The following is a 26,459-nucleotide window of genomic DNA, read 5'->3' as shown; positions in this document are numbered from 1 at the left end:
TAAGTGCGACCTATGAGGGACGGCAGCCTGAAGCTCGGAGCGAGAAGCCAGTGCGGTAAGAGCCCCTGTCCCTGGAACCACAGAGTCTCCGTCCTCTGGGCGGGACCCAGGAAGCTCCGTGCAGCCCTGGGGCCCCCAGGCACAGGGAAGGAACCACAGACCCGTTGACCCACAAGGTCACCCATCAGAGGGTCCCTGGAAGTTTATTTCCAACCATGGTCATTTCTGGGCCAGCAGCACCTGTTTTCACGGACGTGGCTGGGGGGGTCAGCCTCACCCTCCTGCCGGCCACACCCCAAACAGACCCTGGTCTCCTGCAGCCTGGACACACCGAGGGCTCTCTTCCTGGCTCCCTCCTGTCTTTTCTAGCGACCTGTGATGTCAGGACCCTCCATCTGAGGCAGAAGCAAAGGGGACTCTCCTGCCAGCTCCGCATGGCTCTCTCAGCCTTTGCCGGAGCACTGGGAGCTCTGGTTCTGGCCAAGAGGGAGGCGGGGCAGGCACATGCCCCCCGACTGCTGCCAGCGGTCCCAAGGGGGCTCGGAGGGCGGCCGGGCTGGGGCCTCCACTCCTGGGAAGCACTCCACCATGGCCACCAAGGCCGCCAAGGCCACCAAGGCCACCAAGGCCACAGTGCCCCTGCCCCTCTCCTGCTATAGCCAGGCAGGCTCCCCCACCCCCCACCCTGGGCCAGGGGCCGCCTCCAGGGCTCTTTCCCAGGGCGGCCAGGCTATAGACACCGTGGGCTGGAGCCCCCCAACTCTCCAGGCCCTGCAGCACAGGGAAATGCCAGGGAGAAGATGCAGAAGCAGTTCTCTCACCCCAGGAAGCAGTCCTGGGCTCACTCGCCTTCGCGTGGCCCACGCATGAAACCAGCCAGGACCGCACAGCGGCTCTGAGGAGCACATGGCAGGGCAGACCGGGGTAACACTGCGAAGGCCTTGAGAACCGAACTAACATCCTAAGAGACAGTCTAACTAACTCCCTTACTAACGAACAGCCAGGACGTGCTCTGGGAGCGTGAGCACACCGACAGTCGGCTAGAACAGAAGAGGCAGGACCAGAGTCCCATGACATTGTGACATCATGCCTGAAATATAGGGTATAATCCAGAATTAGCAGCTATAACAAAAGCCAGGAAAACCTCGCCTACAACAACGGACAAATGTGACAACAGGTCACAGAATCTGGAATTACTGACAAAAAGGACAAAAAGGCAGGGGCGACACAGCAGCCATGACCAGTAGCACAGGTGCACGCTGCGGTGGAGACAGAAGACAGATTGCGAGAAGGCGTGCGATCTCAACACTGGGGGAAGGGAAAAGCCGGCGGTGCCCCGAGACCTCAGAACCAGTAAGAGAAGGTCTAGCGTCTGTGTCCCTGGACTTCCGGAGGATAAAGGGGACAGAACCGAAGGAGTATCTTAGGAAATAAACGCTGGAAACGTCTCACGTCTGCGGAAAGACATGCATCTACGGATTCCAGAAGATGAGCGTGTTGTCTCTACACACTAAGGACAGAGTGTTCAACGCAGCCCGAGAAAGGGACACGGACGTGGGAACAGCCACATCGGGGCTTCTCATCAGAAGCCGTGGAGGCTACAGGCAGCCGCTCCCCGGGGCCAGCCACGCATCGGCAAATTTGTCTTGGGATGGAGGTGACGCGCAGACGGCTGCGAGAAGGAAGCTCGGACAGTCCGCGGCCGGCAGACCCGGCTGTGAAAGGCGCGTCCTCGGACCGCCAGGAAGGGCCGCCGGAAGGAAGGGCAGCGGCGCTTTCTAGCCGAGTCTCCTCTCGTGCTTCCCCAGCAGTTCCCAGGCCGTGGGAGGGGTTCACGGAGCACAACCCTGCGGGTCGCGGTGAGGGAGGGAGGCTGCGACCCCACAGCGGCTACGGAGGCGCCACGGGACGCACGCTGGAGCCGCGACAGACCGCGAACGGACACTCGGAAGGGCTGAGGGAACTCGAGAGAAGACGGACGGAGAAAGACGACGGGGCGGGGGAGACAGGACGCTCCGCAGGGGCGGCCGCGGATCCCGGCTCGGGAGTGATCGTGCTCAACACGGACCTGTGCACACCGATTGAACGAGCAGTCAGGCGGGGAGGCCTGGGGGCTCCGTCGGTGAAGCGTCTGCCTTCGGCTCAGGTCAGGATCCCAGGGTCCTGGGGTCGAGCCCCGTGTCGGGCTCCCTGCTCGGCGGGAAGCCGGCTTCTCCCTCTCCCTACCCTCCGCCAGCTTGTGCTGGCTGTCTCTCAAAGAAATACACAAAATCTTAAAAAAACACATACCAAGTTGTCACGCCGGATGATAAAAATAACACCTGACTATGTGCTTTCCACAAGAAACCTGCTTCGAGCAGACCATGCCGGTGGTCAGAGGTGACGTGAAGACACAGCACACGTTGAGCCGTGCCTTCATGTACACCGCAGACCTCAGAGTGTGACCTTGTTTGGAAATGGGTCTTTGCAGACACAGTCGATCGAGACGAGCTGTAGTGGACTCAGGGGTCACCGTCACACTTTGTGGTCACACTGGGCACGCTGGCCAGCCCAGTCCTTCCACAAAGCACAGTCCTGTGTCCAGGTCGCTGCCAGGAGACACACTGCCCTCCCACAGTGCCCGAGCCGGCATGGGGCACAGACTACACAGGAGCTGACTAGGGAGCGGCAGGATGAGTCAGAGGCTGAGACGAAGTGGGACAGGAAGCAGAGGGCGCAGGGCTTGGGGCAGCCAGGCGGGTGCTCTGATGAGGGGCTCCAGCAGAGGGGACCACAGGCCAAGGCAGGTGCAGGTAGTTCCCGCCACCGCGGACCAGGACCAGGTGCCAGCGAGCATCGCACAGAGCACCCTCTCTGAGTTAGAACCAGAAGAGAACACATACGCTGACAGGCAAAGTCCCAGCCTGGAGAACCGTGTCACTGGTTCGGCACGGGGCAGACACGGCCGCCCACAAGTACCCCCAATGCTCGGCTCCAGTCCAGACCAGGGTTCCCTCCCGCACCGCCCATGTCCGCCTCTGGCAGCCACAGGGCAGGTGTGGCCTCGGGGCCAGAGAGTGGGGCTCCCAAGGACACACCTGTCGCAGTTCCCTGCTGGAGGCTGCCCAGAATCTTCTCACCCAAGAGGTGAATCAGCCGAGTCACAACCTGGGGGCAGAGAAGGAAAGGAGACCACACGTTGAAACCAAGAAGAGAAGCACCTTGGATCCCTGTTTTCAAAACCACCATGTCTGCAAACCCCTAGGGGCTGAGGGCAGTGGTGCGGTTGGCAGACTGGTCACTGGGCAGTGGGCCCCACTCTGTGGGATGAGGGTCTGCACCACAGAGAGCCCACTGGAGTCCAGCAGGTGTGAGGGGCACACGTCCTGTGACCTGGCGCTCAGGCCAGGGTCTCCTTTTACTTCCAGGGCAGAGAAGCACCAGGGGCGGCCCCGACCACCCTACAGGCGAGCCAGGAAGGGCTTCCAGGCACTCCTGAGGGGGCCTGGCCTGGGCAGGACACGGGCTGGTGTTACATCCTATCTAGGAAGTAGTACACAGCCACATTAATACTGAATTTAGAGTCACAAAGTATTTAAGGTTGGAACGCCAAGATATCTGTAGTTTACTTCAATACTTTTGCACAAAAACAAAGCGAGTTAGATTTTCTGATTGGTCAGGCTTACAGGTGTCAGAGGACGTACTGTCTGGGCAGCCTCCCTCGGCATCACCGCTTTGAAGAGAAGCTGCTGTCAGCTTCAGTAAAACCTAGATTGTGTCAGAGAGCACACTGGCGGCACAGATGGGGTGATTCGGAGGCTGCTTCTCCTGCACTTGGCCCCCAGACCCCAGCGTCAGGCTGGCTTCCGGACGGCCCACAGCCCGGAGCTCTGGGGCTGACTGCGGGGAGCAGGCTGAGGCCTTGGGCTCCAGTACCCAGCGGCACCTGCAGACTGACTCGGAGAGCCTCTCTGATCCCCAGGACGCCGGAGTGAAAGCACCCGTGGAGGAGGCAAGTGAGACTGTCCTCATTTTAGGATGTGAGACCAAAAGCAGTTTGCGGAGTGGCCAAAACAGAAGCTAAAAAGGAGTCTGGTTGTTTTTTTTTTTTATAACTAATCTAGCATCAGACTGTTCACTGGAGCTAATAAGAAAACCTCACATTATTAGGGAAAATTTTAGTGCACAACAGGTGGGGGAAGAGTCCGTGGCCACACCCCCGTCACCGGGCTGCAGTCACCTGCTTCACACACACCCCGGAAAGCTCCGTTTGCTCACATCTGAAACAATTTCAGGCCGATCCGAAACACAGCACTCAATCCGCCAGCATGTGAGTCTGCATCTCTAGGATCAGAGCCTTCAAAAACATACTCGGGATACAGTTCTCAAAATTACAGATTTATAATGATCCTAATTAAAGATAATTTAACAATTAAATGTATTTTTAAAAATTCTACATCAAGTGAAAAGGTTCAAAATAAGCCCATGAGCACACAAGAAGGCGCTCAACACTTCCAGTCGTCAGGAGAAGGCCAACCCCCCATGAGCACGTCCTGCCGCGACAGCAGCTCATGTCACGGGGGTCCGAGCGCATGACAGCTGCCCAGTGACGGGCCGCGCTGGGCTGGGACGTCACTCGGCACCAGCCCCTGGCGGATGATCGGCAGTTTCTGAAAAAGTTCAGCGTCTGTCTCCCCTCTGCCCTGCCACGCCGCCCTCAGGCAGCCCTGAGGAGACGGAAAGCGGCCACAGACCATGCAGAGCAGCCTTTCCGTGGCAGCCTCACGCTGGGAACAGCGCGCACGCCCGTCCGGACGACAGGTGAGCAAGGGTTTCACTCTGCGGTAAAGAGAGCACACCCACGGGGCGCCTGGGGGGCTCAGTGGGTTAAGCTGCTGCCTTCGGCTCGGGTCATGGTCTCAGGGTCCTGGGATCGAGCCCCGCATCGGGCTCCCTGCTCAGCGGGGAGCCTGCTTCTCCTCTCTCTCTGCCTGCCTCTCTGCCTACTTGTAATCTCTCTCTGTCAAATAAATACATAAAATCTTTAAAAAAAAAAAAAAAAGAGAGAGAGAGACCACACCCACGAGACGCAGGCCTCAGAGACCACGGCAAGCAACAGAAGCCACCAGAGAACACTGTGATCTGTGCTACCTCACTGACGTGAATCCCCAGAACAGATAGAGCGGGCAGTGGTCAGGGGCGGGGGACACTGGCTGGCCACAGCACCCTGGCAGGGCCCCCTCTGCTCTAGGGCACAGAGCAAGCCTGGGGTTGGGGCAAGGTCAGTGCCTGCGCCTTTGTGAGAGGGCCCACGGGGCCGGCTGCTTGGAGAGGCCGTGGGCCCCGCAGCAGCCTGCGTGTGACAGACCAGCATCAGGACAGGCCCTGGGCCCCTGGGAGCCGCCCGTGGAGAAGTCTACGCACCCCAGGGCCGTGGGCAGGAGAAGAGCATCCCTCTGTGGATTCACCAGGAAACGGCCCTGCAGGAGAGGCCGTGGCCGGGCTTAGCCTGGCTCCCAGGAACCCCGCAGCTCCTGGGGGGCTCCAGCCCACAGACTGGCCCCAGCCACCTTCACAACCGTCCTGCTGTTCTCGGGGGTCTCCCGGGGCTTAGATCCAAGCCCTCCCATTTGAACCCAGGTCACCCCTCACGCCACAGCCGGGCAGGAGCGCTGCCCCCCGAGGGAAGGACAGGACTGGCTCTCCCCGGTGGCTCTCGGGACAGTGAGTCTGGGGCCGGGCTGGGTGCTCCGAGGCCAAGAGCACCGTCCCCACCCCGTGTCTGGCAGGTACAGAGTCCTGGGGAGCTGGAAGTGACGGGGTGTAAGGGACGGTGGCAGCCTGGTGGCTAACACTGGGGAACAGGGGAGGGCGGTCCTGGCGGAGGGGCTGCTCACACTGCCGAGCGGCTCAGGAGGGGCTGGCGTGGGAAGGGAGGGCCCCTGTGCTGGGCCCCCAGACGGGCCTAGCTCCACCGAAGGGACCAGGGGCTCCAGGCCAGAAACGCACAGGACACATCAGAAGGACTCCAAGGGGCCCCCAGGGCCCATATCTGGGGCACAAACATCCAGATGGAAGAGGACAGGAAAGGACTACAAACCGTCCAGCTGGCACCGGAACTACGGCCGTCCTCCAAGGGGGTCCCTCTCCCCAGGCCAGCTCTGCATGCCCCGGAGCCTGGGCAGCCCACGGGCAAGACTCCTGGACTGCAAGGGGCCCCCGGGGATATGTCCCCAGGGAAGGCACTCTAAACGGCTCACAAAATGACATCCCGCCCCTGGTTTCCCACTGGGAAGACCCACAGGGATGCAGCAGGGCCTCCATCCAAGCCCTGCTTGCGAAGTGTGGTTTCCCGACTGGCTGTGCCCTTAGGAGCCCTGCCACTCTGGCCGGGAGGCCCCGCGGGCACACAGGGGTCTCAGCTCTATTGCCGTCTCGTAAACTCTCCTGATCCGTTCCCTTGGAGGTTTCCGCTAACAAGACCCATGTTCTCTGCAAATGTCACGAGTACCCCTTTTCCAAGTGGACACCAGCCGTTTCATTTTTCAACCTTTTCTGCTAGGGGAGGAGAGGCCTGTCCATCCTGGACTCAGGAGTCCCAGAATAAATCGTCTGTTCTAGTCCGAAGCTTTTTTCACTTCTACTCTGAGTGTTTACTACCTGTGGCTGAATTCTGCAAAAACCCTGATATAATCCTAAGGGTCTTCCTTTTACTTTTTCCCATAATGGATTACGTTTTAATAATTTTCTGACACTGGGCTAACATTCCTTGAATGCACCCTTATTAAATAGCATTTTTTATTGTTGATTTACTCAAACAGAGTATTTGTAGCTACGCCACAAATGCTTTTCGGTATTTTTATCAAATTTCAAATGAAAATTAACTTCATAAAATGAACTGGGGTATTTTCCTTGTGTTCTAGAGCAGACAGGTGCACCGGACAGGCCCACGTGGTGCCGAGGGGGAAAGGACGGGCCGTCTCGCTGCGGCCGATCTTCTCCAACCCCTGAGCTCAAAGGCTCTCCCCGTCCCCAGTCACACACCTACCACTTCAGAGCAGGGAGGCCAACACCGGAAAGCCAGCCACACTAACTGCCCCGGGAGCAGCACAGACTCCCCTCATTGTGCGGCTGGCCGCTGGCCCAGGCTCCATCTCCCATCTCTGAATCCCGAGTTCGCCTTCCGTGAGGCAGCACAGAGAAAGGCCCGTGCTGCGGAAACCGCACATTCCCCGGGCTCGCTCCGGTGCTTGCTGGGACTCCTCGCTGGTTCTAAACACCACTCGGGACATCGCTCGACTTGTGGGATGGGCCAGGCCGGCCTCACTCGCTGGATCCCCGCGTCCCCCTCCTACCTCCTGGCAGTGCCCAAGTCACCTGTCCCAAGGGCCTTACCCCCACGCGCTGGTCCACATGACATTTCCTTTAAAATGTGCCTGTGCCAGGTCACTCCAATCCGTACCTCCCCTGGTGCTGAGCAGGACGCAGCCCTGTGCCTGAAAATCCTGGTCCCTGAAGGCGGCTGGCAACAGGAGTGCTCACCTGTGGGTACCTGCGCTTGATGGAGGTCAGGGCTCCCGCTGGAAGCTTGGCCAGCTCCGAGTCCCGAACAGCATGTACCGTGGTCGCCCGGGCCTGGTGGGTGAGCGTCTCCACCTGCGGCAGAGAGGCTGGGGAGGCACGGCCATACCGCCGACGCGCGCCAGCCCTGCAGGCCCAGCTGGCCGCACTCTGAACCCAACCAGAAGGCAGAGCACACGGCGACCCTTCTGGAATGCGGCGTATGGGGGGAACGGGAGGAAAGGGGGCGAGTGTGGTTGGAGAAGCATCAGTGAGAGCTGGCAAGGGAGCGTGCTGCCGGCAGCGCCGGGACCCAGGTCCGGCACCCAGAAGAGACCGGCCAGGGCCTCATCCTACACGCAAGTCTCAGAGGAACCACCTCGAGGCATGTTTCCCTGGACGGGGTGAAGCGGCGTCCCAGCCCTGGCGCTGCAGCCTGGGTCAGAGCATGCGCGTCAGGCCCCCAAGAAAGGTGCCCCAGGTGGGGAGTAAGAGTCCTCCACAGGTCACTTCCAGGGCTCCCCCCAACCCGGGCAGTGGGCCAGCAGTCACCACAGTGCAGGGCATGGGGGGAGGGAGCCCAGCCGTACCACACCGATGAGGTCTCCGCGGCCGTACTCGCCCGCCAGGCGCTTTTTGCCGTCGTCCTTGCGGATCACGGAGCGCAGCCGGCCGCTGAGGACGATGTAGGTGCAGTCTGACTTGTCCCCCTGCCTGCGGGGACAGAGGCTGTTGGACTGGATGGGCAAGGCCAGGAAGCCCTCCAGCACTGGTGGGGAGAAGAAAGCAATCTTCTCACTGTATTCTTTTTGTTTGGGAAAACACAGTTGTTTTACATTAAAATATATATATGCTGGGCGCCCCTGAGTGGCTCAGTTAAATGTCTGCCTTGGCGCAGGTCGTGAACTCTGGGTCCTGGGACCGAGTCCCACGTCGGGCTCTCTGCTCGGCAGGGAGTCTGCTTCTCCCTCTGGGCCCCCCGCCCCGCCGCTAATGAGCAGGCTCTCTCTCAAATAAGATCTTTGAAAAAAAATAAAGGGCTTTAAAATAAATAAATAAAAATGCATAGGCTAATACATAAATGGCTTATTGGTTTTTTTTTTTTTAAAGATTTTATTTATTTATTCGACAGAGAGAGAGATCACAAGTAGGCAGAGAGAGAGAGGAGGAAGCAGGCTCCCTGCTGAGCAGAGAGCCCAATGTGGGACTCGATCCCAGGACCCTGAGATCATGACCTGAGCCGAAGGCAGCGGCTTAACCCACTGAGCCACCCAGGCACCCGGCTTATTGGTTTTTAAATAAACAACGAAATACTTAAAATCTCCTTAGTTTGAATTTTCAGTTATCACAAAAGTCAACAGCTGTAACCCTATCTGTGCCCCCGGCTGCGGCAGCTGAGACACAGAGCTGCGGGCACCCGGACGGCATCGCAGGGACACCGAGCGCACGGGCACCTGCCGCAGCGCCGTTTAGCGTCACCTCTGCTGGGCCACCTCGAGGGCAGCGGGGACTTGCAGGGAATGACGCGGGGAGATGCCCGTGAGACAGCGTGCGTGCCCGAGTGTGCGCATGCCCGGGGCGGGGAGCACAGGGGCGCAGTGGAGTCCATCAGCGGCACCGCCTCCCCCGGGGGCACGTGCGGAGGGCCAGCCACCCCCCCCACCGCGGGCCGCACCTGTATACCGCGCGCCCGGCTTCCACCTCCATCCAGTCCAGCGCAAAGTCCATCTGCCGCACGAAGGATGACACCCGCTTCACCACAGTGTGCGCGACGCCCAGGACCACGGTGGGCTGCTTCCGCATGATTCTGCCGGTGAGCCCAGAGTCACGCCTGCCCCACCACGGCTGGCAGCCACTCCTGCCAGGGCCACCCCTGCCCTCCAGGCCACAGCACTTGAGAGGTGGCAGGACCCATACCCGGTTCACCAAACTTGCAACATAATGCCACGTCGCAAGTGACAGAGACACGGGCCCAGGGCTAGACAGAGCGCAGTGCCCACTCAGCCGCCTGCTCCGTCGTGGCCCGTGGACAGCTGCCCTGGGACAGGCCGCGGAGCCCCTGCCCACTGCCATCTGCCCCCCAGATGTGCTCTGAGCACAGGCCTCACGTGGGGCCCTGGCCCAGTAGTGGGATGTGAAGTCCCTGCCCCCCACAATGTGCCGTGAAGTCCAGAGGGGGCGGGGAAAGGAGGTGAGAGGGCACCAGACAGGGAGAGGCCGAGAGGTTAGAGGGCGGCCACCACGCGGGGCCTTGAGTCGGGGAAGGCGCTGAGAGGTTCCTGGGCACAATGGAGTCCCTGGCAGCGGGAACACGACAGCTCCGGTTCCCTGTTGCCGTCCGTAAACAGGCTGCTGGGGGCGAGGGTGGAAGCAGGCAGCCCCAGAGTATGGAGGCTTCTGGAGGGCAGCAGCAGGGCTGTGGTCAGCTCAGGGGCCGCAGTGGGACTGGGGCTACTCCAGGACTCGGCCCGAGCAATGGGCCGGCGAGAGGCAGACGTCCCAGAGCAGACGAAAGGTGGAGGCAGGAGCAAACGGGGGGGGGGGGGGGCCTGCAGATCTACGGCTCAGCTGCGGACAGCAGACTGAGGAATCCCTGAGGTGCCCCAGACGGACGTCAGGACAGCCAACACACAAGCCTGCACTCAGGAGCGAAATCCGGGGGGAGGCCCAGGACTGGACGAGATCGCCGGGACACCTGTCACACAATGTCTACAGGGCAGGAGCTGCCGATGGAGGAGACTCGTGCTGCCGGCACGTGCACGCCGACATGCTCACAGGGACTCGGGCTGAGGACACCGCTGGGCCTGGGCAGGCTGGACAGGGCTGACGAGGCCCTGCCTGCACCCAGGCTCAAGGATGCCATGGACCGTGTTTTCCTGAAGAGGAGCTGCAGTCCTCTGGGGCTAACCCTGTAGTGCCACAAGCCCTTCCTGCCACCTCACCCCTCAGGCCTTGCCCTTGTCCCCGGGACTCCTGTCTCCAGCGTGAGAAGGGCCAGAGGCAGGACCCCGAGAGGTGCCTGACGTGGGCCCTGCCACGGCCCCACCTGCCCAGGAGCCACCCAGGCTGGCCTGGACTCACTCATAGAAGTGAGCCTTGGAGATGGAGAGGAAGCTGCAGTCCCTGTTGGCCTTGATGGTGAAGGTGAGAGGCTCCCCTGTGAGCACGGCCAGCTGGCCCGCCATCTCCCCGGGGCGCACGACGAACAGGCAGGTGTCCTCTTCGCTGTCAATCTTCCGCTGGTACACGTGCAGCAGCCCCGACACCACAAATAGGATGTTCACGTCCTGACCAAACAAGGGGTGTGGGCTGGAGGCCACGGGGGCTGGCTGTGGGCTGCACTTCTCCTGTGCCTGTGCTGTCTCACGTCACTGTTCCTGGGCTGGGCTCTCCCAGAAGAAGTGTCAGCAGGGTCCATGGTTTCACCGTTTGATGATCAATCACAGGGGGTCAGTTCTCTGGTGGCAGAGAGCCTGGCCGTAGACGCACACCCCTCCCACACACCAGATGGCCTGCGCAGCCACATGGCCCTGCTGCCCGGGAGACAGCCGTCCAGAGGCCTCCACATGTGCTGCCTTCTCTCCCCACGGGGCCCTGCTGAGTCTCCCTGACCCCACACACTACACGTCTGCCAGGCGTGCCCGTGAGACTGCTCCGAGGCCAACCTCACTGTGTCCATTATCTGCCTATCTCCAGACCTGCTCACCCCTACTCTGGTCAGACCACTCCTCTCTGGTCTGAGCAGGAAAGGGCCAGTGCAGGGCTCTGGGAGGCCTGAGAGCAAGGCTTGGCCCTCAGGTCTGGGAGGCCAGGGGCAGATGGGCAGCCTCCACACCCCGTGCCCCCCAAACTGCCTCTGAGGGGTCCCCGGGCACTGGGTGCCATAGAAGGCAGTAGTGAGGACTGAGGTCTGTGAACAGGCGAGGGCTCTCCTGACCCTTGGCCCTGACTGACTGGGCACAAGAGAGTCAGCCAGCAGTGTGCGTCCTCTGGGGAGAGGAAGAGCCTCTCCTGGTCATGGCGCAGACCAGAGGGAAGAAGGGGTAGAGAGAGAAGCGGGGACACTGATGCCCTTGGACACCCGCAGAGCATCCCCTTGGGGGCCTCACACCACCCTGCTCCCAGGCTGGACCTCCAAGCCTTCCCCATCCAGGGCTTATAGGCGCCTGCTGCCAGGGCACGCCTGTCCCCACGTCCACCCCTGGGTCTGCACAGCTGGCTGCCGTCACCTCGACCCCTTGGGACAGGGGTGGAGGGCCCAGGCTCGGCCTGCTCATCCAACAAGAAAGACCCGCCGTCTCATCAAAGCTGCTCTAAAAGCAAACCAGACAAAACACTGTCCACCAGGAGTGCAGGGGCCAGAGAAAGCACAACTCCTGCAGAGAGAGACGCCCTGACCATGCCAGCAGCGGGGGAGACGAGGCAGGAGCTGTGGAGGTTATTTTTGCTTGCCCAGCAGAGTGTGGCTTTCAGAACCAGAAATCAGGTTCATCTCACTAAAAAAAAAAAATTTGTTTTTCACCTGTATTTGGATTTGAGAATTGGGAAAACAAAAGCGTCTCTCCTGCACCAGACTGTGAGATCGGTGGTGACTCTCGTACAAACGTGCGGACACACGCGTCTGTGAGCGCGGACATGCACCCTCCCCCGCGAGGACGGGCAGGGTGACTGGCACCATGTTCGCAGACACCCCCACAGTCTGGGATAAGGAGCGCCCCAGGGCCAGGGGCCACGGGCCCTGCATCGCACGACCGACGCCGGGCAGCCCTGGGGACCGCTCCCACCGACCGCGGCCCTGGGCTCACCTGATCTCCCTGCCTCGACACCACCGTGCCCCCCGGAACGTGGAGCAGCGACACCCGGTCATCCAAGAGTGAGGGGTCCTACAAACAACGCAGGGTCAACACAGGGAGGCGGCCCTGGCCCCCACGAGGAGCACGGGCGGACCGTGCCGAGGAACACTGCGAGGCCGCACCCTGCACAGCCGCCCACGGCAAATGGGTGCCCTTGGCGTAGGACACCCCATCATGGGGCCCCAGGGCCTCACAGGCTGTACCTCCAGGAGCTCCGGCGGGCTCCGCAGGAAGCGGAGAAAATGCCCTTGGGCCTCCAGCAGGGGAGGGAAAGGAACCACCCTGAATCCACCAGCACTCTCTGCTCCACGGGCCTGCCCTTGGGGTAAATGGTTTCAGCAGAGACTAGGCTTCTGGGGTCCACAAGGCCTTCGCTAACCAGGGAAGGGGAGGTCAGGGTGAAGCAGTGCGGCCTGGACGCGCAGGCCTCACTGCAGACAGATGGACGGAGGGGTCATAGTGTGCCCCGCTCCCCGTGCCTGACCGCCCTGGGACCCAAGTTCTGTTGGCTGCAGTGCCTTCTCTTTCTTTATCAATGATAAACTTAATATAACCAGTGTTGTTAAAAGCAACAATTCAAGACCATGAATCTGTTCAAAGGTGCAGAGGGTTGTCGCAAGGCCAGCCGGCAGGGATGAAATGCTGGGGTGTGGAGTCAGGGTGCGGGGACGGCCCAAGTGAGGAAGACGCCTCCTTCCCCCACTGCCCTTCTTCAAGCCCAGAGCCCCTGGGAAGCATGAGCAGAGGCGGTGCGGGTGTGCGGTGGCCGGCCGTCCCATCCTGTGCTTCCCAGAAGCCTAGACAGCCGGCCCCCGAGGCTGCTGTACCCTCAGAGGCCAAGCAGGAGCCACATGTTGGAGCCTGCTTCTCTCTCTGCCTCTGCCTGCCTCTCTGCCTACTTGTGATCTCTCTCTCTCTATCTGACAAATAAATAAATAAATAAAATCTTAAAAAAAAAAAAAAATCAATGGTCTGAACACACCAATTAAAAGACAAAGGTTGTCAGACTAGCCAGAACTAGAAGTTGTCTCCAAGAAACCCAACTTAAATGTAAAGACACACGCAGACCAAAGTAGATGAACAGAGAAAGACGGGTAGTGCTGGTCAGAGAAAGCAGAAGCAGTTCTATGCGCCTCGGGTGAAGCCGATCCCAGAGAAGGAAGGTTAGCAAGGGGGGCAGGCATCACACAGTGAGGAAGGCTCAGTTCTCAGACACACGACAACCCAATGTAATGTGTGCGCACCTGACAACAGAGCACGAGCCTGCGGGAGACAGACCGACAACGACAGGACAAACAGACGGATTCGCGACAACAGCTGGAGACTTCCGCCCACTCTGTCGGAAACACACAGACCTGGTAGCAGAAAGCCAGTGAGGACACAGCTGGCCTCAACAGAAGCATCCAACACCCGGGCAGAATTCCTATCTATAATCACTTCACACAAAGAGGCAGAACGCAGCCTTCTCACGTGAACACTCACGTGAACTTCTCACGTGAACCCCCTACCTTCCGCCATAAACCCCATCTCCGAAAATTCAAGAAAATGCTAATCACACAGCGTCTGTTCTCAAAGCACAGAGCGATGACCCTAGAAGTCTTAACAGAAAGATAAATGGAAGATCTGAAGATACTTGGAAATTCAACAACACCCAATGTGGTGCTTGAATTCACAATCCCAAGCTCAACCCACTGAGCCCCCCAGGCGCCCGAACAACACACTTATTTTTTAAAAAAATATTTAATTTATTTATTTGACAGACAGAGATCACAAGTAGGCAGAGAGGCAGGCAGAGAGAGAGGAGGAAGCAGGCTCCCCGCGGAGCAGAGAGCCCGATGCGGGGCTTGATCCCAGGACCCTGAGATCATGACCTGAGCCGAAGGCAGAGGCTTTAATACACTGAGCCACCCAGGTGCCCCAAACCTTTCTTTTTTTTTTAAAAGATTTTTATTTATTTATTTATTTGACACAGACACACACACACACACACACACACACTGAGAGAGGGACCAGAAGCAGTGGGATTGGTAGAGGGAGAATCAGGTTTCCCGCCAAGCAGGGAGCCCGATGTGGGGCTTGATCCCAGAAACACTTTTTAAAAAAAGATGTTTATTTACTTATTTTGGGGGGGTTGTCGGCAGAAGGAGAGAAGCAGACTCCCTGCTGAGCGCAGAGCCCTCATCAGTAAAACTGACAAGCCCGTAGCCAGACTAAGAAAAACGGAAAAAAAAGTAAATTATTCATCCCAGAAATGAAAGACGGGTCATCACTACAGAAGCCAAACTGCGTAAAAGGATAACAAAAGAACACTATGAGCAACTCTATGTTCAACAACGTGGTGACTGAGACGAAATGTGCCCATTCCTTGAAAGACACAATCCACCGACATTCACACAAGACACCACCTGAATAAGCCTCTATCTATTAGGAAATCCAATCAGCAATCAATAACCTTCCAAAACAGAAAGCACCAAGCCCAGACGGGCTGGTTCCCTGGTAGATTCTACCAAAGATATAAGGAAGAAATTCTAACAGTTCTTTATAGGGGTACGTGGGGGGCTTGGTCGGGGACACCTCTGCCTTCCACTCAGATCACAACCCTGGAATCGAGCCCCACGTTGGGATCCCTGCTCTGCCCGGAGCCTGCTTCTCCCTCCGCCCCCTGCTCATGCTCCCTCTTTCTCCCTTTCTTTCTTTTTTTTTTGGTCAGAGAGAGCGAGCACAGGCAGACAGAGAGGCAGGCAGAGGCAGAGGGAGAAGCAGGCTCCCCGCTGAGCAAGGAGCCCGATGTGGGGCTCGATCCCAGGACGCTGGGATCATGAGCTGAGCCGAAGGCAGCCGCTCAACCCACTGAGCCACCCAGGCGCCCCTCTTTCTCCCTTTCTAATAAATAAATAAAATCTTAAAAAAAAAAATTCTCTACAATCTCTTTCAGAAAATGGAATTCTTCTTAGCTCATTCGATGAGGCCGGAATTTCTCTAACACAAAAACCAGAGGAAAACATTACTAGAGAACAACAGACCAGCACCTCCAGGAACACAGGTGTGAAAATTCCCAAAACAGCGTCAGCCGGTCAAACCCAACAACATATACAAAGAATTAACACACAACAACCAAGTGGGGTCTGTCCAAGGTAGGCAAGGCTGGTCCAACATTTGAAAATCAATTGAAGTAATTCATTCCATCAACAGACCAACACAGATAAATCGCATGGTCCCATCGACAGATGCAGACAAGCACGCGACAAAACCCAACCCCCAATCACCACAAAAACTCTCAGTAAACCAGGAATAGAGGGGGACTTTCTCAGCTTGATAAAGACTACCCACAAAAACCTACAGTTCACATCACCTCATCTTAATGATGAGAAACTGGATATTTTCCAGCTAAGATCAGGTACAAGGCAAGGATGTCACCTCACCATTCCTTTCCAACATTGTGCTGGAAGTCCTTGACAATGCAATAGGCAAGAAAAGGAAATACAGGGGCGCCTGGGTGGCTCAGTTGTGAAGCCTCTGCCTTTGGCTCGGGTCATGATTCCAGGGTCCTGGGATCGAGCCCCGCATCGGGCTCTCTGCTCAGCAGAGCCTTCTTCCTCCTCTCTCTCTGCCTGCCTCTCTGCCTACTTGTGATCTCTGTCTGTCAAATAAATAAATAACATTAAAAAAAACCAGACTATTTCTTAAAAAATCTCTATGTATATCTACTTATATAATCAGAATCCCTCCTTCCTGCACAAAAGTTAGCTCTGTCTCATTAAATCTCAGAAAGGTAAAGCAAGACAATGTTTAAACAACAATACAGAAAACATCTTTATGAAGTTGAAGTAAGAAACAATTTCTTAAGCAAGGCACAAAAAGCATGAAGCATAAAGGAAAAGCCTGGTAAGTTCACAGTTATAATTAAGAACTTCTGTCCAGGCACCATTCAGAAAGCAAAAAAAGCAAATGATAGAGCAGATCATTTGCAAACCAGACTCTTCTTCAGAAAATGTAAAGAAATGCTTACAGTCAAAGAGGGACACAGAGAATGGGCAGAAGTCCCAAACCGCTGCCTCCCAAGAAACAGGCAAAGAGACGCGTGGAAGGTGCCCAGCCCGACTAGGATCAAGAAAACGTCATTCAAACCAAAAGCTGGGGCGCCTGGGTGGCTCAGTCGATAAGTATCTGCCTTCAGCTCAGGTGGTGATCCCGGGATCTTGGGATCGAGCCCCGCACTGGGCTCCCTGCTCTGCAGGAACCTGCTTCTCCCTCTCCCTCTCCCCTGCTCCTGTCCCTTCCCACTGTGTCTCTTTCTGTCAAATAAATAAATACAATCTTAAAAAAAAAAAAAAAAAGCTGCACTCAACATTGTGCCCGTTTTACCTGAAACGGAAAAGGCTGAACACCTGGACACTGTCATGCATGCAAGGCCACGGGAGCCCCTCATCTGGGCGGGGGGACACACAACTTCCGGGACACAGACATGTCATGTCCACTCATGTCCCTCCACAGCGTGGACAAGGGACGGACACTGAGTCCTGTGCTGGCAGAGCCTCCAGGACCAGCAACCATGGGGGCAGTCACAGACGGGCCACCAAGCAAGGAACAGCAGGCCCAGGGGCCACACGGGATGAGTCACCACGCACAGAGAGTCCCCACGCGGGCGCTGGGCAGTGAATCCTGGAGAGGAGGGGCCGGGGCCACAGAGGGCACCCAGCTGGTTTTGGGGAGCGGCTAACAGTTTGGTCCCTGGCATGGTGGTTCCATGGGCACCCACATCCTTCTGTACAAGGGTATTCGCGACTCCTTAAGATGTGAGGGGAGAAAAGGATAAAGAGAAAATGGGCACGTGACGAGGACCCAGTCAGGAGATGGTCACTCCTGGCGTGACTTACAGGGCATCCTGGGGGTGCCCGAAGTGTGCAGAGCGCACAGGATGCTCGGCCCGCTCCTGCCCCTGCAAGCACGCGGGGGAGGGCCAGGGGTGCTGAGAAGACGGTGCCAGGGAGAGGGTGTGCAAAGCCAGAAGCAGCAGGTCACCATCCTGAGCAGTCCCAGAGGGAGCCCCGCCTCAGGCAGGGCCTGTGGGGGCCCCGACCCGGGACACAAGGCCCAAAAGCAGTGGGTTCTTATAAGAAGAGTTTGCGGGAGTCGGCACCGGCCCCTCCAGAGACTGTGCGCGTCTCCCCGCTCACCGCAGCCGGAGAAGGCGGGAGGGCGGCCACTTACGTCCAGCTTCATCAGGGTGAGCAGGTCCTTCTTGGCGGCTCTGAAGATGGCGTCTGTCTTCCTGCTGCAGACAGTCTCGTCGGAGTTGGTCTCTGAGTAGCGGAAGACTGCAGAGGGAGCGTCTGCAACAGTCACGTTCCTCTTGGACTGGAAAGAGCACAGGCAGCGTGGTCAGAGGGACGTGGCAGGGAAAGGTTCCCGCAGGGAGCACTATGCCAAGGCAGAGCACAGCCTGATAGAGGAGAGAGGGTCCCCACCTACCTTGCTGGCCATGGCGCTCCCAGGGCATTCCTCCGCCTGGAGGAGGACCCTGGCACGGTCACATGCCATCCTCAGGTCGGAGGTAGCCCCTGCTATGTTCCCTGCAAACAGAGGGAAGACTCAGGACAGGGTGCTGACCCGCCAGACATGTGGGTCCACGCCCACTGGCAGAGGGCTGGCTGAGCTCTCCCCCGCGGGCGGAGCGCACCGACCCTGGGAGGTGAGACTCGGGTCCCAGGACCGCAGCCACCGTGCTGGCTCACATGCTCTCCTGTGACCCACAACCAAGTTCTGTTTTTATTAATTTAAAAAAATTTTTAAAGATTTTAAGTAATCTCTAGACCTAATGTGGGGCTTTAACTCACAAACCTGAGATCAAGAGACCCACACTCCACTGGCTGAGCCAGCTGGGCACCCCCACAAGCAACTCTTAATCCCGAGACACTGTGCATTCTCAGTATTTGCTGTAGTATCATTATAGTACGTGGCAACGTATTCACCTTACGGATCTTATTAACATATGATTGTTTTGGGGCAGCTGGGCGGCTCAGTGGGTTAGGCCTCTGCCTTCGGCTCAGGTCATGATCTCAGGGTCCTGGGATCGAGTCCCGCATCGGGCTCTCTGCTCAGCGGGGAGCCTGCTTCCCTCTCTCTCTGCCTGCCTCTCTGTCTGCTTGTGATCTCTCTTTAAAATATTTTTTAAAAAATTAAAAAAATAAACCCAGCTGGGGCGCCTGGGTGGCAGAGTCGGTTAAATGTCCAATTCTTGATTTCAGCTCCAGCTGCGATCTCAGGGTCAGGAGATCAAGCCCCGTGTCAGGCTCTGTGCTCAGCACAGAGTCAGCCTGAAATTCCCCCTCCCTTGTGCCTCCCTATGCCCCCCACTTGTGCTCTCTCGTAAATAAGTAAATCTTCAAAAAAAAAAATATTGTTAAAAATAAAACTGTACCATGGTCCCTGTGACTAACCCATGCGCACAGTAAGGGTCACACAGCTCTACATGGTGCTGCCCGTGGTCAGTCTGCGCACATCGCGTGCGGTGCAGACAGCACGTAAGACGCCGAGTCCCGCCGCTCTCTGCAGACTCCGGTCTCACACAGGGCACCACCTGCAGGTCCCGCGGGAAGGCGACTGTGCCTGCATGTTTGGGAACTGCGGGATCCCGAGCCAGACTTTAGGACGGGGGCTGCTTTCACTCTCAGTTATCTGTCCCTGAAGTTTTTTTATTTGAAAAATTTGCTAAACACATTTTTTAAAATGTGGCAGGTCAGCTGAATAGCCATACGGAAAAAAGTGTATCATGTCCTGTACGCACTTTAGACCAAAGAGCCAATCCTAGGGAGATAAATATGAAAGGTAAAATGTTAAATCTTACAGGCAGATTTCCTGATGCATTAATTACAAAAGATGCATTAATTACAGAAGAAAAAAATTTGATAAAGTGGACTCCATTAATTTTACAAACTTCTATTCATGAGAACACACTCTTAAGCATGTGGAAAGTGAGAGCAGAAAATATCTTCCACACACATCCCCAAACGGACTCGCACAGAGACCTAAAGAACCGTCAACCCGTTAGGAGTGGTGACGATCCCAGAGGAGGGCACACGAAAGACCGCGCAGCCAATCCCAATGGAAGTGACAAGTCCTAGGGCTCAGGACTCATCAGGAGGACAGGCAGCGGCCACCGTGGGGCCCCCTGGGCCTGAGGAGCTGGGGTGAGGACAGGAAGAAGCCAGCGGGCGGGGGCCTCCCCAGCGGCACTGGCACAGAAGGCCAAGAGCGCCTGAGTGGGACGGAGGCCTGGATTGCCCAGACCCAAGTGCTGACCACCACACGTGCTGGGGCCCCTCCAGGGCGACACAGCCTTAGGAGGGTGGGGAAGCACACACCCGAGCGGTGCCCAGAAGACCGCGCGCGACGTCTCCTGAGCTGAGGGCAAGCGCTCTTTGACCAGCCCTTCCCACGGGAGCGGGGACATGTGCTCAACGGACACGAACGCGGTGTGTTCGCACCAGACGCCACGACCCTCCGCTGAGAACAGGTGCGCGTTGCTGCACAGGACTCAGAGGCACACGAGACACCAGCTGCGCAGGAGCCGCGAAACCCGGCTCAGCTCGCGCTGCTGGGACTCCGGAGAGCAGGGAGCTCGGCCGGACAGGCGGTGAGCCTGACATCTCGGCCGCTGGGGGCCGGCGCTGCGGCTTTCTGCACCTGGGCGTTGGCCTCACCAGCGAGCTGTGTGTGAGCCATGGCGACGTCCCGTTGACGATCTCCGCCTCCTGTGCTCGTGTTACGCAGGCGGAAACGGTCCATGAGAACTGAAAACAACCTGGTTCCTGGGCAGAAGCAGGCGAACATCCCAGGAGAACACAAGAGGCCTCAAGAGTAGATCCAAGTGATGAACTACCCAGAGCAGGCGAGTCGCAGAGACAGAAAGCAGACCCATGGCTGCCTGGGGCCAGGGCAGAGCTGATGGGACGTCTCTGCTGGCTGACAAAAGGTTCTGGGATTATATAGTGTGGATCGAGGCAATTTTGCGAATATACTAATGAATGATACACTTTAAAAAAGTGAACTCGGGGCGCCTGGGTGGCTCAGTGGGTTAAGCTTCTGCCTTCGGCTCAGGTCATGATCTCAGGGTCCTGGGATCGAGTCCCGCATCGGGCTCTCTGCTCAGCAGGGAGCCTGCTTCCTTCTCTCTCTCTCTGCTGCTTCTCCGTCTACTTGGGATTTCTCTCAGTCAAATAAATAAATAAATAAAAATCTTTAAAAAAAAAAAAAGTGAACTCCATGGTATGTGAAATATATCTCCAAAAACCTATTACTAGGGGCGCCCAGGTGGCTCAGTCGTAAGCGTCTGCCTGGCTCAGATCATGGTCCCAGGGTCCTGGGATCGAGCCCTGCCTCGGGCTCCCAGCTCAGCGGGAAGCCTGCTTCTCCCTCTCCCACTCCCCCGCCTGTGTCTCCTCTCACTGTATCTCTGTCAAATAAAAAAAAAATCTTCAAAAAAACCCTCAAAACAAACGTATATTCAAAAACTTGACACCAAAGAAAGATGGCACCAAAAAAGGCCACAGGAAACAAAAGATTGTTTCATGAGTGGTGCCGTGTAAGTCATCACCACACAACGTAAGGAAAGTCTGAATCTCTGACTTGGAACAAGCAGAAAGGGCAGAGGAAAGAGCCGTCCGTGCGGACGCAGCTCGCAGCGAGGACCGCGCCCCAGCGAGAGAGGCAAGAGCAGGGACCAAGGCGCCAGACGCCGAGCACGGGCTGTGCCGTGGCCGGTTCACAGTACAGCGGCATCGGGCTCCTGTTCCAGGAGCCAGAAACCGGCGTCTCAACAATTACAAGTGACAGAAGGGCCCTATCCAGAGCACACGAAGAATTAACACAGACCAACGAAACAGAGTCAGGAAACCCTGCACAAAACGGGCAGAGAATATGAGCAGACAGTTTTTTTTTTTTTTTTAAGTAGTCTCCACACCCAACGTGGGGCTCGAGCTCAACCCTGAGATCAAGCATCACACACTCTACCAACCCAGCCAGCAGCGCACCCCTGAACAGACAGTTCTTGAAGAGGGAACCCAAACGGGTCTCAAACACACCAGATGATGAAACTGCCAACGACTCAGAGAACACACGAAAACAAGACAGACTCTCCAACGTAAGAGCAGAAGTAGAAGGTGAGAAGGAGCGAGCTAGTTTGTGCAGATGGGGTTGGTGAGCGTGAGAATCCCTGGCAGCACCATGGGTCGCCCCAGGAGAGCGTCCAGGCTGCAGCACACGGAGCCCATGACCAGGTCCCCATGGGCAAGGGGCCCAGAGAGGGGCAGAGAGCCTCCAAGACAGCGCAGCAGAGGCAGAGCAGGGAGCCGCCCACACAGACAGCCCCTGGAGAGCTTGGCTTCATTTTTTAAAGATTTTATTTACTTATTTGACAAAAAAAGACAGAGAGAGAGGTGGAGGGAACGCACAAGCAGGGAAATGTTAGAGGGAGAAGCAGGCTCCCCGCGGAGCAGAGATCCCGACGCAGAGCCAGACCCCAGGACGCCGGGATCATGACACGAGCTGAAGACAGATGCTTCACCGACAGAGCCCACCAGGCGCCCTGAGAACTTGGCTTTAATGAAAGCAGGTCCTGGTGGCAGCTGAAGGGCCAGAGGGCCTAGGAGACCCATTTCAGTGGAGGATGCCACACAGCGGTGTGCTGGTGGGCACAGCCCAGCACAGGGGAGAAAGGATGGCCCTGGGGAGGCGCTCCCGCAGTGGCCTGGTGCAACCTCAGGGATGCGGACCCCTGGGACACAGACGCGAGGCAAGGGTAAAACCAGGCAGTGTAGAGAGGAGCCCACAGGGTGCTCGGGGCAGCGAGACACGTGCCACCGCACCTAACTGAGCCAGAGCGTGGGCACAGGGTCCTCTGGGCCTCAGAGCTTGCCCACCCATAAATGCTCCAAGCTCAGGGGGTCCAGTGTCTTACCTGGCGGGACAAGAGGCATCTGGTCTCCCGCCCGGGCCTTGCCGAGCTCATCCAGGCTCTCTTCGTGGACGGAAGGCAGCGGGAAGGACCGGCTCCTCTTCAGCGGCGGCCCCGAGGCCGCTGCACGGCTGCCCCCTCGATCCGCTGGGAGGGGATGGGTAGGAAGGAAGGCCTCTGTTCTCACGGTGGCACACAAAGCTCACGTCTCAAGGCCCCGAGGCCTCAGCGTCAGCACCCACCTGCCTGAGGCATGGTGGGCCGGAGCCGGCCTTGGACGCAGGCCCTGCTCTGCCTCTCCTAGGTCTTCCTGAACTGCCTTTCCCCTCTCGGCCAGCCTCCTCCACCAGGCCGAGGACTTGCGGGTCCCCTTCCCAGTGGCCGTCCTAGCTGAGAGGACTGTCTCGGCACACTTGGCCTGAGCCTGGCACACAACGGTGCTCCACTGGCTCCTCAGGTGAACGAGCCTGAAAACCACCTTCTGGGACGGCTCTGAGCTGAGCTCCGCAGCTTTGGTCCGTGAGTCTGTCAACACTCAGGTGAGCTCTGCCACACTCGTTAGCGTGGCTGTGGGTTACAGTCTGGCTGTGGGATACGCCCTGAAGGTGACTCATAGCCAAGAAGCCTCAATGGACAGTTTCTTTCCCCAGATCTGGAACCTTCTCAAAAGCTCGGAGCAATGGGAGGCTTGGAATCTGCTCCTCATAGCTTTTCCGTGGGGCCAAGTCCTCCCACAGAGACAGGGGAGGCGGGAGGGGTGGCTGGGTGGGAAGGACACCCAGGCTGGAGGCCAGTCTGGGGGCTGTACCTGGGTCGCAGGTCTCCTGGGGCCACAGGGGCCTCTCCAGACGATCCTCAGGGCCGCAGCACGGCTGCCTCTTGGCCTTCCCGGCAGCCACACTGGCCACAGACACCAGGGGGATGGCCTGGCTCTCCTGGGATGTGGGAGAGCAGCCGGTACTCCAGGGTCGCACCTGGGCTAGTGCTCTCAGCAGCCACTTGGGAGAACAAGAGGGGTGGCGACCAGCATAGAGACCAGCCGTGTGCGTGAAGCAACAGGAGCCCAGCGGGCTTTCTCCTGGCCACTCTATCAAATTTAAATAGTGGTCAGCATTGTCAGAAACCTTAACGCTCATTGAAAAGAAAGGTAATGCAAAAAACAAAAGGATCTGCCTTAAAATACCAGTGAAGGAAGACGATAAACCCTAAAACCCATCAGAACCGGGAGAACCCCATGTGCAGGGCCGACCCCAGGACTGAGTGATCAGCATCCAGGCCCCCTCGAAGCAGGGCCCACGAGGGTTTCATCTAGATCGACTGCTCACAGCAGCTCTGCGGGGAGCAAGCCGGCCCCTCCGCCCCAAGTGCCAGCAGGAGGGACCCCGAGGGACAGGCGGGGACTGCCTCCACAGGCAGGCGGGCAGCGTGTGCCCGGTGGACAACAGGAAAGGGCCAGGAGACCTTAGGGCTCGAGGTGACTGAAGGAGCCACACTCAGGCCAAACTACAGGCTCTCCCAGAACGGGCATTGGAGGGGCCCCATCCGCCAAATCTCTTAGGTGGGACCAGTTCTCAGCGCACAGCCCCGCAAGAATCGAGCTGCCGACTCACCCGCCAGCCCCGGCTTCAAGGCAGAGGAGTAAACACAGCCCCACCAAGCCCCTCCCCAGGCCCAGGGTCCTGGCGCCACCGTGACGCCGTGAGGCCACACTCACTGGGTTGAAGAGCTCTGTGGTCAGGCCCAGGTAGTTGTGCAGAGCCAGAAAGGTGACCCTCTGCAGCCGCACCATGATGATCTGTGAGGGACAGCCAGCTGTGCTGGGCCCAGGCCTCCCGCAGGCCCCAGCCCCAGCGCAACCTGAAGCCCCCCGGGCCTGACAGTGCCCCGTGCGCACGCAGGACGGCAGCCGTCGGCGTGCAGGGACACTGCACTGCCTGTGCAGGTTGTCAATAAATCTAAGATTACTTCAAAACGACATTCAGTAACAAAAAAACAACTCTTTGGGGGGCAAGTGGGAGCTCTGAAGACCTCTCTGAGGTCATGAGTATTAACTTTGACTATAAAACATATGTTACAAATCCTTCAAAAACCACGGCAGTCCTTCCTGCACCGGCAGCGGACGCACCCTCCCGGGTGTGCGGCCCTGGGACCCGATGCTGCAGCCGCGGGAGGCGCTTGGCACCCGGCGCCGGGGCCAGAGGGGCTCCTGCACAGGACCCACCTGCACCACCCTCACCAGAGTCTCGGGATACTTCTCAAACACGCCTTGAAAAGCCACCGCTGGGAGCCGGAGGACGGTGGAAGGGACAGCAGCGCGGGCGGACACGGTTTTGTACGGAGCGGTATGGCCCTGCAAGGACACCAAGGTCAGGCCGCCCCAGCACCCCCGTCCCCAGAAGGGACGAGACCCCAGCACAGGCTGCACACGGAAGCACCTGCCACGGCCCCACTGCACCTCGCCGGTCAGGCCGCCCCAGCACCCCCGTCCCCAGAAGGAACGAGACCCCAGCACGGGCTGCACACGGAAGCACCTGCCACGGCCCCACTGCACCTCGCCGCCGCCCGCCCAGCAGCAGCACGCGGAGCCTGCTTCTCCAGCCAGGACACCACCCGAGCCGTCCCTGGTGCTTCCCGGCAGCCACCAGCGTCCATCTGTCCTGACGGTTTGCCTTTGTCGAAACGTCACATAAACGGCATCACAGAGGGCTGGCCCCCTTCCCTGAGACGGCAGCTTGAGGCCTGCCATGCTGCTCTAAAGGGCGTCTGGCTTGCTTCCAGTTTGGGGCAGTTATCCAGATAGCCGTCATAATGTTCACATACGGCTTCTGGGCCGCCCAGTAAAGGCATCTTTAACTTTCAGGAAACTACCACGCGGTTTTCAGAGTGGCTGCACCACGCTGCGCCACGCCCCAGCCATGGATGGGTTTCTGAGGCCCACGCACCACCACGGCTGCACTGCCAGGGCTGAATGGTGAGGAACGTGGCCAGTCTTGGCTCTGGTTCCTTAGGGGAGCCTCTCGCCCAGCTAGCGACGTCTGTGTTCACAGGGTGAGGCCTGGCAGTCTCAGGACGGGGCTGGCCACACCGGGAAGTCTGCCCACGGCGGGGAGCTGTGGTAGTCCTGACCTCCTGACCAAGCCCTGTGAGTCGGGAACCTGGGCATGTGGTTCTCAAAACACTCTAAGTAAGCTCTGCGACTCTGTTATATTTCTTCCCTTTTTTGCTCATTTCACATCCTTTATAAAAAGAAAAGTGTGGGGCTCCTAGGGGGGCTCAGTGGGTTAAAGCCTCTGCCTTCGGCTCAGATCATGATCTCAGGGTCCTGGGATCGAGCCCCGCATCGGGCTCTCTGCTCAGCAGGGAGCCTGCTTCCCTCTCTCTCTCTGCCTGCCTCTCTGCCTGCTTGTGATCTCTGTCTGCCAAATAAATAAATAAAATCTTTAAAAAAAAAAAGGAAAGAAAGAAAGACACCTCCAAGAGTCAAGACAAAAGCTGAGAGCAGGAGACATGTCAGCCACAGTTTGGAAGCTAGGGGAAAGCATGTGACACAACTGTCAGACGAAAGTTGAACCGTTCCCTTTGGGGGTAGAGAGCCAAGATGGTGAAACCCACCCTCATGGGAAGGCCCGAGCCACCTCCCCACCCTGCAGCGGGCCGCGGGGGTCCTTCAGAAGGTGAAGCAGACAGGTCAGAGCACCTAGACCTTCAGCAGAGCCAAGGGCAGGGCACATCTCACACCTGGGCACCTGGGCAGGAATGACGGTGTCTGCCTGTGCGGGGCGACCCCACACTCCTGCCCCGACTGCAAGCCACTTCCTCATGGCGAGACATCGGCAGATTCCTGTCTGAGACTTGGCTTTAGAGGAGAAAACCTGCCGATGGTGACCTGTGGGTCCCCTGCCAGCCTTCCTGCAGTGAACCCCGGAGGACAAACCCTGAGCACACGGGCTCACAGAAGCTTCCAAGGAGCTCGCGCTACTTTTCTTTTGATCATTAGTCCATAGATCCAGCACTCAAATGAAGGTATAGGACATTTCCAGCAACCCAGGTCACCTTATGCCCCCGCTGAGCCTGATCAACCTCGTCCTGACAGGCAACGCTGATTGTCCAGG

At 58.0% G+C, this 26,459-nt stretch overlaps 1 protein-coding gene across 5 annotated transcripts in view; it reads right to left on the bottom strand.

Moving 5' to 3' along the window:
• Nucleotides 1-26,459, bottom strand: part of PNPLA7 (patatin like phospholipase domain containing 7) — a 57,885-nt gene that overhangs the window by 20,895 nt on the left and 10,531 nt on the right. For 4 of the 5 annotated variants that reach the window (XR_004277702.1, XM_032308816.1, XM_032308817.1 and 1 more), the window contains exons 10-22: nt 24,569-24,697; nt 24,062-24,142; nt 23,156-23,282; nt 22,351-22,494; nt 20,096-20,203; nt 17,865-17,965; nt 17,604-17,750; nt 12,345-12,422; nt 10,621-10,826; nt 9,215-9,346; nt 8,130-8,253; nt 7,522-7,635; nt 3,078-3,147 (exon numbers count right to left, since the gene is read on the bottom strand). Coding sequence is in view for 4 of the 5 variants with exons in the window: in XM_032308816.1 (XP_032164707.1) it covers nt 3,078-3,147; nt 7,522-7,635; nt 8,130-8,253; nt 9,215-9,346; nt 10,621-10,826; nt 12,345-12,422; nt 17,604-17,750; nt 17,865-17,965; nt 20,096-20,203; nt 22,351-22,494; nt 23,156-23,282; nt 24,062-24,142; nt 24,569-24,697 (1,561 nt within the window). In the remaining variant the exon portion in view is untranslated. The remainder of the gene's footprint in view (nt 1-3,077; nt 3,148-7,521; nt 7,636-8,129; nt 8,254-9,214; nt 9,347-10,620; nt 10,827-12,344; nt 12,423-17,603; nt 17,751-17,864; nt 17,966-20,095; nt 20,204-22,350; nt 22,495-23,155; nt 23,283-24,061; nt 24,143-24,568; nt 24,698-26,459) is intronic. The other variant, XM_032308814.1, reaches the window with a different exon arrangement.

Source organism: Mustela erminea, chromosome 12, assembly GCF_009829155.1.
Source record: "Mustela erminea isolate mMusErm1 chromosome 12, mMusErm1.Pri, whole genome shotgun sequence".
NCBI classification, from domain to species: domain Eukaryota; kingdom Metazoa; phylum Chordata; class Mammalia; order Carnivora; family Mustelidae; genus Mustela; species Mustela erminea.
The sequence above is the reverse complement of the archived record's forward strand: the minus strand, read 5'-3'. Positions and strand labels throughout refer to the sequence as shown.